Source organism: Cyprinus carpio, chromosome A6, assembly GCF_018340385.1.
Source record: "Cyprinus carpio isolate SPL01 chromosome A6, ASM1834038v1, whole genome shotgun sequence".
Taxonomy (NCBI): Eukaryota; Metazoa; Chordata; class Actinopteri; order Cypriniformes; family Cyprinidae; genus Cyprinus; species Cyprinus carpio.
This window is the reverse complement of record NC_056577.1, coordinates 8182379-8196426: the sequence shown is the minus strand read 5'-3', so window position 1 is coordinate 8196426 and position 14048 is coordinate 8182379. Positions and strand designations below refer to the sequence as shown.

The 14048-nt window shown below is 37.8% G+C and overlaps 1 protein-coding gene across 1 annotated transcript; it reads left to right on the top strand.

Annotated features, from left to right (window-relative positions):
* Positions 1 to 8371: 8371 nt before the first annotated feature.
* On the top strand, positions 8372 to 10384 carry LOC109089010 (sodium channel protein type 2 subunit alpha-like). Its single transcript, XM_042759179.1, has 5 exons — positions 8372 to 8393; positions 8459 to 8649; positions 8815 to 8933; positions 9558 to 9647; positions 10252 to 10384. The coding sequence occupies exons 1-5, from the start codon at positions 8372 to 8374 to the stop codon at positions 10382 to 10384; spliced, it is 555 nt and encodes a 184-aa protein (XP_042615113.1).
* Positions 10385 to 14048: the final 3664 nt, after the last annotated feature.

The following is a 14048-nucleotide window of genomic DNA, read 5'->3' as shown; positions in this document are numbered from 1 at the left end:
AACTTGCGAAAAGCACTACAGCAGCACTTCTTTATCGTCGTCTTGTCTGATGCACTCAACCAAGCTTTATAACAACGACCTCGCCCCTCCCCACCCACAAACCATTCGAATTTCCGTAGGCGGGAATTATTTTAATGATATTCGAATGGGCCGTCACAAAACCCGGGACAAACAAAACGCTGTAGTCCAAACGAGCCGTTCGATCGATGTAGTTCTTGAAAAGGAAAAAAAAAACAAAAACGAAATAGCCTATCTCCATTTGGAGTGGAGTTTGAGATTTGTTTGAATATCTTTTTATGCCCAAACATACAACACTACAGACTGACTAAAATTCAAAAAGTGAAAAAGCATAATAGGACCCCTTTAAAATGTCATTTTTATCACAGAATTGACAAAAACATCACATTTTTAAAAAGTACACAGGGCCAAAAAGTCGTCATCACACCATTTTACTGTCATTTTAAAATACACTTTTAAACGTTTAATAACGATCATCTAAATGTCTGTTTTCTAAATGGTACATCGTTCGTCCAGGCGACACTGGCTCAGGGAACGCAGGACCCTTTTACTGAACATAGTATTTATCGGGTTATTCATCCGTTCGGCAGGGTAAACTCTTCTGTCATAGCCAGCTGCTCCATAGAGAGATTTTATCCGTATTCTGTCCGCTCGGCGGACTGGTGATCCTTCAGTACGGCCTATGCCTAGATGGCAACCCGCGGGCGAGAGCGCTTAATGAGGGAAGCTCAGTGAATGTCAAAACCAGCGCGATGCGTCATGCATCACCACGAGCCCTGCGGAGGCGCGACGCGCTGGCACACAACAGCCGCTGTAATGCAGTAAATCACTTATCCACTTATCCTATCTGAGTGGTGTAGATTTTTAAGACAGAGACCATACAAATTTACAGTGCATTCATCCTACTTAACGTGTATGAATAACCGAAGAGAACGCGCTAAGTTTCTGAGCAAATAATGAAGTCAGCTCCATGTGATAGTTAAGGTGTCTTAAGAAGCGCCACCATCTCTCCTTGTCGCCAGCAGAGGGTGCGCGCGCATTGTCTGGAGCGGCGCGCCTCTCCCATGCCTCAGGTGCAGTGTACGCCAGCAAACTCTTTCAAGCATGGATAACGGATTATTCATTTTGACCGTGTCTGGTAGAAATTTAGAAAATCTGAGAAAACGAATGGCCTCAATCCATATACTATACAACACAATAGTATTTACTGAACCTGTATAGTCGATGTTCGTAAGTAAAATGCAGTGCTGGATAGGCAAAGAAACAGGCTACAAATCATGATTTTTTTTATAACTACTCTTATGTGAAACTTTTTGTCCCCAGAGAGAACATAAATAGATTTTCCTTCTGTGGTCCATACAAATGTGGTACATTGTTTTATAGTATATTTAAGGTAATTTATTCTATAGTTTATTCTTCACTCTCAGAAAAAAGTACAAAAGCTGTCACTGGGGCAGTACCTTTTCAAAAGGTACACTTTTGTACCTTTTAGGTACTAATTTGTACACTTTAAGTACGAATATGTTCCTTTAAATTACCAATATGGACTGTTTAGGTACAAAGGTGTTCCTTTTGAAAAACCCAGTGACCGCTTTTGTACCTTTTTTTCTTTTGAATGTTCCCAGTTCTCCTCTTTATTACTATTCTGAGTGTGTAGCCTACTTATAAAATTAAATCTAAAACAGTAACAGGCATTAGATACAAACTTTAGATAGAAGGTAAATTTAGATATTAATTATAAAGCTTCTGTAATATCTGCATATAAAATTTGGATAAACTATTTATTGTTATCATTGTCTTGATCTTCAAAGTCATGTGTTCCGAACCACACTATGTTTAATATCAACAACAGCCTTTTAACTTTAGCAATAAAAAATAACATCTGAAAATCTTTATATCTTTTTTTTTTTTTTTTTTTTAGAAAAGCATGAGGCGGAAAGAGAAAAGAAAATAAAGAAGCAGGCTACTGTAAATTAAAGTATTGGACAGTTCTGTTGACATTTCAAGCAGCTAGTTATCACACTTTTAATGGAGAGAATATTTCCCAGGGAATATTTATCAATGTTTAAGTCAATTTTAATTAAGTCAATTTTTAGGCACATTAAAGGATACAAAAAGCATTTCCTCTCGGCACACCTTGATCTTTTGTGACAATATGCCCCACCTCGCAATTTAAATGCCCTATTATAGCCTACCCTTTTAAATGTAAATAGTAATAAAGTAATTCCTGGAACAACAATGTCAAAGGTAGCCTAATATGCAAAAAATGATATGGTACATTTCTAACCTTTTAAAACACATTTTAGTTTGAAGCAAAAACTATCATTCTAGAACTTTTTGAACTTTTAACATAATATAATCATGATTAGAGAAATAATTTTCCTCTCATTAGATTCAAAAATTCTCAGTTAAAAATGTGAATTAACCCTTGATGCAAAACATCCTACGTGTGAATGCCTATGACGTAATCAATTAAAAAAAGAAAGAAAGAAAGAAAAGCTTCACATAGATATTTCTTCTCTGCAACCGCGTCTAAACCTCCGTGTTTTTACAGTGGTCGCCCAGGCCTCACGTGCGGGTTCTGGCTAAAGCTGCGCGTTGACTCCGGAGTCGAGTCGTGGGGCTCGCGCACGCGTCACTCCCACCACCCTAAGCACTGATAACCGGAAGCGACTATCATCCGTGATATTTGGGGAGACTAACGACAGCGGAGAGCGCCTTTCAGTGGATAAAAACATCGTCGCGTCCTCTCAATCTGTTTGACAGCAACCGCGTTTTACTGGGAGAAAAACACAATAGACGGAACTAACGGTAAAACGAAGTTATTGGAAATCGCCATCATTCAGGTTCGAGCCTGACAGGCATTGCTATGGTGAGTAAAAATTCAATTTAGAAACGTCTAGAAAGGCCTGCCACAAGAATGTTTTTTTTTTTTTTTTTTGCCTTATATGCAATAAGACCGCCAAGATCATGAAAATATTGTTGTAAAAACTGTTATAAATAGGTCTGTATGTTTTTGTCTCAAAATAGGCATGTGTTTTTCAAAAGACAGTTGGATGATTAGGACTTTGAGTCCTTCAGGCAATGAAGAATAAGATGATGCATTAATTTAAAGGTCATCCTCTGACTGCTCAACAGAGTGGAATTATGATCACTTAACGTAAAACAAAAATAATTAATCTTATCCACGTTAAGATCACGGAGGCTGAGGCATATGTTTGCGCAGTAATTCGGATCATCCAGGCACTTACAAGGAGTTTAAACGGGATTTGGGATCGCATTTCGCCATATCAGGGATTTTACAAAGGATTTGTGAATGTGGAAAACTGGACAGATGTTTTGGTTTCTGTCCGCTGGTTGCCTATGGAGATGATGGTGGTGGTGGTGCTGAATATGGCTGATCTATCAAAATTAGAGAGATGCTGTTTGAACGAAGGACTGCAGTCGAATTGTTTTAAGACTAATAGATCAACACCTCTTGTTTTGAGATGTTCACCAAGACGTTCGAATGTCCACATAGCACATTAATTATATTGATAATGATTGTCATTGAAAAGAGGAGCAAACGCGACCCCCTCCTTCCCTCACATTTCCACACCCACCCACCGTCGCAACACTGGCGGTTCACGAGAAGGAGGTGAAAACACAATCAGAGGACACCAGTACGTGCCAATTTGCGGTGTTAATGCGAACCTTTATGCCTCTAAAACTCGTTTACGGTGGGACATTTTTGGTCAGTGAAATAAGTCACGCCCAGAGACGTTTTTTCTGTTGCCTAGACACAGTTTAACCCTTTGGGTGTGTTTCTCGTTACGTGGAATTACATCAATCTCGGTTCTTCAGTCGGTGTCGTCTAGGGTGGAATTGTTGAGCTGTTGTAGCCCCGGGCGGTGTTTTTTATTTTGGGATATAAAGCTCTAGAAATGGCCGTGTAAATGGTGTCATGCTCGGAGTTCGTTGTGGTTTGGGTGGACCTCGAGCCTGCGGTATGGAAATAAACGGAGAGAGAAACGTCAACATGGCGACAGCTGCTTCGCCCCTGCGCTCGAGATGAATCCTCATCTATAAAGGTAAGGCCTTCAAAGCTCACCTTGGGCTTCTGTCGCCACTCAATGCCAAAAATAACAATCGTGATAAAAATCACCGTCGACTGGGTCCTTGTATTTGTTTAACGCGGATCTTAAGAGGTCCTCAAATGCTTGACTTGTTAAAACAATATATAGGCTACTTATAAGAAAACGCCAAAATCAACATTAGTCAATTTTGAACTTTGTCTTGGGCAGTTTTTAAACAGTTTGCACTCTTCGGAAATATTATTTTAAAATAATAATATCGGAAATCAATACGTGAAATCCTAAGGACTGAAAAATCATTTATGAATGATGAATTTCTGTATTTATGATAATGGTCTTTAAAATTGCAGAGGAAATGTGCTATTATTTAATTCACCGAATCGGGCGTGTTAAAACACGTAAGCGTCAATGTGTCTGAAAAACTGGCTTTAAGAATAACTCGCGAATGTGACGGCGGCGGAGGAAGCGCGTGGCGGATGAACTGAGCTGAGCCCAGGCGGAAGCGCGCGCACCTGTGTTTCAGCACCATGGAGAGCAGCTGTTGCGAATCCCTGTTTTCTACGACGAAGCAGTACGATTTTAACGCACAGTTGAGGAAAATGTGTAAAAAATCTTGATTAGAAAGCTGCAATGGAGCTGTGCACTAACAGCCTCTTTAGGAATGTCAAGTGTTTGGTGTTTTGTTTTTGAGTTTAGATGCTGTGTGAGTTTGTAAGTAGGGTCACTTCCTCCACATCTGTCAGAAATCATATATATACAGTCTTTTAAACACATACTGTGTCTGAATATGTATGCATGACTGTTTGACATTTGAGGGAAAGGTTTGATGGTAAATTCTGACACATTTTGGATGCCTAGAGTTGGCTTTGGATATTTTAATCCACCTTCTCAGTGACGTACTGTCAAGATCTTTCAATATCCTAGTAACATGAAGTAGCATGCAGGATCCAGTAAGGTGACATGTTTTATATGGATGGTATATGCTAGTTTTGGATTTTTGATCAAGTCTAAATGATACACATATATATTTATTTTTTTCTTTTGGTAATGACGTTAAAATCTGAACTTTACAGGTATTATTATTGTACCAGAGGAGCTTAGAGAATTGTCTGTTTTTTTGACAGCTCATCAAAATGGTAAGTAGTAGCACCCTTGATTTTACCCAGGAGTGCCTACTTTAAATTGTGCCAATGTTCCCCACCTCCTCTCTGAGGTTTGGTTTGACCCTGGAGACTGGTGTGCATTAGGGAAGGGCTGGGAGTAATGGGACCCAAGAGGATTGGCTCATCATTTTTGGAGGGGGGTTGAATAAGTGGATCATTGGATGAGTGTGTGGATGAGTGAATGCATGGATGAGGGAGTTGTTTTTACCTTTGTCTCCAGAGGGAACAGGCTGAACTGGCTGGGTGATGGTAGGGAGAGAGAAACAGCTCATAGTGCTCACTCACAGACCCACACGCAAACAGTTGCTTGCTGAATATTAGTCACAGTTGCACACTGAAATCTAGCCCAGAGAAGACAAGGGCACCCAGGAAGATTTTGTCTAGAAGACCATTGTTAGCAGGAGTTCTGCATAGAAAAATTTCACTTTAATTTTCAATTTAATGGAACTCAAACTTAGTCATTGCACAGAGAAACGGTATCTAAAAAAATACTGTAGTTCACCCAAAAATGAAAGTCTGGTAATAAAAAAAAATCTATAATTAAGACGAAGGCAAGTCCCTCTTGCTGTAATATTGCTTTCTTCAGTGAAAAAGTCATTTGTCTGAATCAGGAGAGAAATATGCACAGATCAAGCAGTGAACAGTCCAAAACAGTTCTAAAGAATTATTTCAGTGGATTTTGATGTGAGAGGTCAACAGGGGATGGACCTTTTCACTGGAAGAAGTGTTATTATTATTCATGGAAGAAAGCTTTGTTTTACAAACATGCAGCTTTTATATTAGAAGATGTTAATTAATGGTCTGGAGGTATGATGATTACCTGTGGGTAATTGTGATGTTTTTATCAGCTGTTTGGACTCTTATTCTGACGGAACCCTTCACTGCAGAGATCCATTGGTTAGCTAGTAATTCTAAACTTCTCCAAATCTGTTCCGATGGAAGAAAACAAACTCATCTATATCTTGGATGGCCTGAGAGTAAGTACATTTTTTAATGTTTTTGCATGAATTGCTCCTTTAAAATATGTTTCAATTTATTATATCAGTATATCTTAATTATGATTCATACTCTGGGGCATGTAATTTTCACACAGATTTGTCTAAGGATGTAAGTTAAACAAGTTTTTCAAAATCTGCAAGTTTTTTCACCTAGTTATTTGTGTAAAAGGAAAAGAGTGAATAGCAGATTTTATTTGGTCACAGATTCACAGTTTTGAAAATGTTTTCATCTTCATTCATTAAACGTGGACATGATCTATGGATCCACAAAGAGATTACTGATTTTTCAGTTTGCTTGGTGAAATGTTTATTGCAACTACTACTATGCCTTTCCAGTTGGATGAGGACTAAGGTTTTGAATCATAGGTGGTTTGGAGCAGTGTCAGCTGTTGTTTGTGTAAAAAGAAATCCTACTTCTAGAAAATTCTAGAACTAAAACAATTACTGTTTTTATATATATATATATATATATATATATATATATATATATATATATATATATATATATATATATATATATATATATATATATATATATATAAATAAATAATAATCCACAGCTGTCAACTATATTGATTCATTTTGATTCAGGTCATGATATTTGAACTTTTAAAAAGTATTTTAAAAAAAAAGGAAGTATGGTGCCTGAGCATTTGGATTTGGAAAGGCAAACAGTAGCTGGAGATGGACTGAAATTATAGCATCAAATGGTTTAGAAAATATTAAGAAGAATCAGGTCTCCATTTTTTTGTCTTGAATCCACCAAGATTTTGTTTAAAGATGTAAATATCTACATGTTTTGGGGGGATGGGTGGGGATTGAATTTCAAAATCCATTTAGAAAGCCAGATGCATGCTCAGGTGCCACTTATGTATGTAATCATGAAATGTAAACATCTACCAAAACTGGGTTTTGGATTCCAGTGTGTGAGTTCTGTGACACAGTGTGTACGTTATACAGCAAATAAATAAATGGACATAAAATATTGATTTACCTTGAAATAGTTATGTGAATAAAAGACACAGCGATATAAGAAATTGGTCAGTTATACAGTTTGACTGAGGAATTCTTTGATTGACCAATCAGAATCAAGTACAAATTGCCATGCAGTAAAACACACTTTGGTTCAGAAGTTTGGGGTTGATAAGATTTTTTTAAAATGTTTTTGAAAATAAAAACAGTGATATTGTAAAATATATTTCAATTTAATATAACTTTAATATAATTTAAAATGTAATTCATTCCTGTGATAGCAAAGCTTAATTTTTTAGCAGTCTTCAGTGTCACATGATCCTTCAGAAATCATTCTAATATGCAGATTTGGTGCTCAAAAGAATCACTATAACTATAACATTATTATCAGTTGTGAAATCAGTTGTGCTTCTCAATATTTTTATAGAAATGGATACACTTTTTTGAATAGATTTTTTAGTTTTAAATTGATTTTTAGATGTAATAGTTATTGCTGTCATTCTTGCTGAATAAAATATATTTCTTTAAAAGTAAAATAATCACTGACCCCAAACTACAAAGTACAGTATGAGCATTGCAATATTTACAGTGATCTCTTTCCCTCCGTCATGCTTTCTCCATTTCTATATCTCTTTCTTCTTCCACCCCATATCTACATGTCTTTATTCTTTGAGACGGGGGATTTGTAGGGGTCATGGAGCCCCTGGGAATGGAACTGATTTGCTCTGAGTACACACCCAGTTTGGTGCTCACAGCTCTTGCCACAGCACAAGGCAGCAGGCCAGACTGGCTATTTATGCCTGGTGACCCGCAGGCATTGCTGCTCTACTGTAACATACAGAGCTGGTACAACCATCCGGTTCTGTAAAACACACACACACTCCAAAAGCTGCATCTAATGGCACTGCATGAACGTTAACAGCCTCTTAATTGGTAATAGTTACTGTATGAAATCTTCTTCTGAGTCTCCAGTGTGATGCTGATCATTCTGTTTTAAATTGCCACAGATTGACTCAATTCATAAAAATGAAAGACTTCCACTGTAATGATCAGTCTCCTCTCGCAGCCACTATGTGTTGAAAGTGTGATTCCTTCCTTCAGCTCCCAGAGTGACCGGAGATTAGCTTGTGCAGCTAACCAGAGCAGGATGTCAATATGGCTGCTCAGCTGCTCGTTCCACCCGGACCTGACAGCTTCCGGCACTTCTTGCCCTGAGTCTCTCGCTGCTATCGAGCGCGCATTGCAGAGGAGGCTGCCCAACGGCCCAAAGGTGAGAGACGGCCTGATGATGATGATGAAAACGGGCCCAAACCCAACAGAGATTTGGAAGCGGGAAAATCCCTGCCCTTCATCTATGGAGACATTCCACCCGAATTTGTGTCCGTCCCACTGGAAGACCTGGACACCTACTACAGCAACCAAAATGTATGTGTGAAATTTTTTTTTTTAAATGGAAGCTTCTATTTATGTTTAGACTGTTGTTAGTCTGTTGTTATAATGTGTATAACTCTCTGTATGTAACGCCTTGTGAAAAAGAGATTGTTGCAGATTGTGTCCACTGTAACCACAATCCAGTTTTCTCTGCTTCAGACCTTTATAGTATTGAATCGCGGGAAGACTATATTCCGTTTTAATGCTACGCCGGCTTTGTATATTTTGAGCCCCTTCAATCCATTGAGGAGAATCTCCATCAAGGTCCTGGTGCATTCATATCCTTTATCATCTGAATGGATGTATGGAAGCATCTAAACACAGATATAGATTAGTCTCAAATAGCCAGACTTTTTACTTGCAACACATTCTGGTCCACACTCATTTTATTAGAAGACTTACACAGGAAACCAACAATTGACAATCTGACCAAAATACACTTACTGTATAACATTCAAAAGTTTGGGCTCTAAGATTTTTTTTTAATTTTTGATGAAAGATGTCTCTTTAGGCTGCATTTATGTGACCAAAAATACAGTAAAATATTAGTATTGTGAAATATCATTACAGTTTAAAATAACTGTTACTCCAGTTTTTAATGTTACATGATCTTTCAGAAATCATTCTAATTTGCTGATTTGGTGCTCAAGAAATATTTCTTAATATTATCAATGTTAAAAACAGTTGTGATTCTTAATATTTGGTTTGGTTGACTCCAAACTTTTAAACATTAGTGTAAAGTACAATTCTGCTTCTGTTGTAAGTTTATTTGTTACTACCAAGTTCCCTTAAAATATAACTAGTAATAACAACTTAGTTATTGTTGGGTGTGTATATATACAATATTTGTGTGTGTTTATGTTTTTTTTTTGTGTGTGTAATATTCCTTGACGGCTGCTTACAATGTTCAGTTTTTTGATCATGTGCACAATCTTGACCAACTGCATCTTCATGACCCTCAGCAATCCCCCGGACTGGGCCAAGAATGTGGAGTAAGTCATATAATTAACACAGTTGTGCATTGGGATTTTACAGTTTAACCTAAGTTATAACCAAGTTATAACCCAGTTTAACCAAAATGATCAGTCTTTCACTTTTTAGGACGATGAACTAAACATATCGATGATCTTGTAAATACTTGTATGGACATGATTTTGTCCAAAAAAGTGATCTGCTGATTGTGTCCCCTATGTATATCAGGGGCGTTTCCATAGTACAAAAATAAAACAATGCAAATATTACAAAATATAACAAAAAAAGTGTATAAATCACTCGGTTTTCTAAACAGCAACACCAGCAAGTTAAGTTATAGTGGGAGTCCATGTCTCTCTCACCTCCCCTGAGCCTACTGAATTTTACAACACCCCCCTAAAATTAGCAGAGAGTTTGCTACAGTAAGTAGCAAATCAGGGTTTTGTGGGAATGTATTTAAATAAATAATTTACCCTAAATTATTATTTTTTTTGGTTTGTTTGTTTTTTGCAGTTTAACATATATGGTCACTATGAGGTCTTCTCTTTTTGTGTTTTGTGCCCTGAATTTTTTTCCAATAGGAACTTAATTGTTCTTAGTGAAGTTTTGTTTGTGTGCAATCAGGTACACGTTCACAGGGATCTACACTTTCGAGTCCCTGATAAAGATCCTGGCACGGGGCTTCTGCGTGGGGAAGTTCACTTTCCTGCGAGACCCCTGGAACTGGCTGGATTTCAGTGTCATTCTGATGGCGTAAGTATCTCTGATGACAAATGTTTCTCATGCTTATTAATTTGTATTAATATACGAGTCATACAAATGAGTCTGTAGACTGTTTTTCCTGAGCTGTTAATGAGAGTTTGCGCACATTGATGAAGGAAAGCTGGTGAATCCATGTCAGTTGCTGTTGTGTGAGTTTGAGCGAGTGTGTTGGCGTGCATGTGTGTGCGTGCTTGTGGTAACTCTCTATTTGATTCTACAGGTATGTAACTGAGTTTGTAAACCTAGGCAATGTGTCAGCTCTCCGCACTTTCAGAGTGCTCAGAGCTTTGAAAACTATCTCAGTCATCCCAGGTAAGGGATGTGTGTGTGTGCGCGTGGTGTGTGTGTATCGACGTGCGCATGCGTGTGCGCGTTAAACACAGGTGTCAGTCCAGATGTGTGTCTCTGTGTGACGTTTCCCTCTGCTACCCTGTCCTGTCCTAACATGTGTGCGTGTGTTTGTGCGTGTGACCCCTTCCCCCTCCACCCTCCCTACAGATATGTAACAGAATTTGTGGATCTGGGCAATGTCTCAGCACTGAGAACCTTCAGGGTTTTACGAGCACTCAAAACTATATCAGTGATTCCAGGTGAGGGCTAGCTCACAGGCTGCCTCTCTCTCCATTTGAGCTCTCGCTCACTCCATCCTCTCCTCCGCTGGCCTCTCTCTCTCATTCTGTCGCTCCCAGCGGTCAGAGAAAGCAGGAATCCACTCGGGCGTAAAAAACGGGATTCCAGGCTTTTAAAAACACATTCTATAGTTTTCACTTATATTCCTTCTGCCGGGCTCTGCTCTGTTATTTCCCAAAGACCATCACACCTTGGGAAAGGTCTCCCATCATGACTTGGGAAATAGACAACTGGGCATTTTTGAGTTGTGTTGGTTTTTTTTGTTTGTTTGTTTTTTGCATGAGACATTGCTGAAGCCTATAGCCTGAGATAGAGAACTTGAGACCCTCTACTCTTCTCTTCTCCTCTGTCTGCTGTTTGAGTTCTATGTGCATGTGCATCGTCGGCCCGTCCCTGTTATATGCCGTGCTGTGTGCGTGTGTGTGTTTGTGTTAAACACACACAAATGCACGCATGCACATGCAACACTTGCACTAACTGTCTTACATTGCATGCTTTAATGTTGTTTATATGCAATGTCAAAACATTTTATTCAACATGCAAACTAATATTTAAAACCATATTTTAATCATCAAAAGCTTCTGATTGCTTTTCTTTTTACTAATTATTTAAAACAGAATGTTTTCTAGATTTTTTTTCTGTTATTCTAGTTTTTAAAAAGGATTCGAGAAACTATAATGTCAAAATTATAAGGTAATGTTATATACTGCCAGAATAGTTCAGCAAAAAATGAACAATTCTACACTTTTTTTTTTTTTTTTCGGCATTATTCCAAACTAAACCTGTATGCTGTTTTTTTATAAGATATCTTTTGTGTAAAATGTAGATCAGAATTTGACTCTTAATTTAAAGATACACTATAGAAGATTTTCAAGATGACAACAAACCTGATTTAATTTTCTTTATTGTCGTCACACAAAGCTGTCATCTGACCTCAGAGGCTTGAAATATAGTGTACCATTTGTATAGGACATTATTATGGTGCTTTCATGGTGTCTTTTTGGAGCACGACAGCTGTGGTTGCTATGAACTGTGACCCTATAGAATAGAGCTGTCAATTTCTTTCTTTTACACAAAAAATAACAACATACAGGTTTAGAATGACATGAGGGTGAATAAGTAATGAGTTTCTGGGTGAACCATTCGTGCAATTAAAAAAAAAAAAAAAACATTTCTATGACAGAAACAGTAAACACTTTAATAATAAGGTGCCATTTGTTAACATTAGTTAGTTCATTAAGTATTATGAACTAACAATGAACAAAATTTTACAGTATTTTGGTTCATGGTAATTTATAAATACATTGTTGTTCATTGTTATTCATGTTTGTGATAAACAATATTAATTTGCACAAAAATGTATAACTGTATCAGTAAACATATGACTTTATATATACCTACATAAATAATGTAATGTAGCATATCATTCTACGTAATGTTAGCGTATTAGACCCTTATTCTAAAGTGTTACCATAAGCGCCTTCCAGATCTATGTAGCTGTATTATGCATTCTCACATTGTGTTTGAGTTGTTGTGTGTGTCAGTGTTGTTTGTGACCACCTGTGCGTGTTCCTCAGGGCTGAAGACTATCGTTGGCGCTCTGATCCAGTCCGTGAAGAAGCTGTCAGACGTGATGATCCTGACTGTGTTCTGTCTGAGTGTGTTTGCTCTGATCGGACTGCAGCTCTTCATGGGAAACCTTGGGCAGAAGTGTGTGAAGATGCCGGAGGTCAATGTCACTGAAAACCTGACCTCCACGCTGAACTATAGTGCCGGTTCAGAGCTGAACAACACCTTTAACTGGAAAGAATACACTAGTAATGAGAGTAAGTGAATAATGTGTGTGCTTCTGTGTGTGTGTTATTGAGATGCTCGTTGACACTACATGTCCTTGAGGATGTGAGGAATGCTCCACTGGCCCAAGAAAAATGAGTCATCGAGTGCTCAAACGCACTCTTATGGTTGTGTGTGTGGATCTGTGTTGCCCTTGCAGTGAGTGTGCTTTAAAGGCTAGCCTTTTTTCGACAATTTAGACAAATATACTTCTTTCAAGCAACATGATTCTCTGTTTAGAAACATATCCTGTGTGTATATGTTCAGCTTTTTATTATGTTTCTTGACATTATCTTGTGCCTTTCCCCTTTTAGGTAATTATTATTTCCTCCCAGGCCGCAGAGATCCTCTGCTATGTGGAAATTCAAGCGATGCAGGGTGAATATGTTCTTTTAGATTGCACATGCTAGTGAAATTTAAACATCATAGAATATATAATGTAAATAGATCAGATGTTTTAATATAAAGAAAAGTTTTTTCACTTGAAATTCTGCATGTTCTCTTAACAATCTAACATCTCAATTTTTAATTGGTTCAGTTTATATAATGCAGTGGTTTTCAGCCCTTTTGATTCTAAGCTAATGTGTACTTCTCTTACTTTTAGCATTTTAACTAAGATGTATGTAAATGTAACTATAACCATGGGCGACATGGACATGGACATGGGGTTAAGAAAAAAAAAAGAAAAATAAAGAAAAATTTGGATGTAAGCATCAAAACAATGCCCTACCGTATTGCAATGCATCAAAGCAGTCAATTACTGGTTGATATGTCCCGATCTCAATAAAGTTTACACACACTTTTGGTCCATGGTTAGATCTCGCTCCGGACACGGGCTGTCTGTGGAGGTTTGGCCAGGACCGGTTCCAGAATTAAATCACTGGGACTGCTTTCACATTTATTTTATGTTCAGTGCCCATCACTGCTATTTCGAGAGTGAATCTCGCATAAATATGTGGATGTCATGTGTCCGAAAAACGAAAGTTTCATACAAATTCTGAATGGATTATACCCTAGAAAGTGCGCAAAGTGTGCTTCCTTTATCACGAAAAAGCGTCACTCATCTTTGTTCATTGCGATCTCACAAAGTTCCATTATAATCAATGAAGCTCTCTAACTGCACAATGGATCTCTTATTTACATCACGTCTGCACTAGTCATGAGATGATTCATGAGCGTGCAAAACTGCACTTAAA

Bases quoted from the DNA above. Each gene is read 5' to 3' on its own strand.
- LOC109089010 (XM_042759179.1), top strand. From the start codon at position 8,372: ATGTCAATATGGCTGCTCAGCT. The intron at 8,394-8,458 runs GCTCGTTCCACC...GCTGCTATCGAG, and splicing joins GTCAATATGGCTGCTCAGCT to CGCGCATTGCAGAGGAGGCT. The intron at 8,934-9,557 runs ATATCCTTTATC...ACGGCTGCTTAC, and splicing joins ATCAAGGTCCTGGTGCATTC to AATGTTCAGTTTTTTGATCA.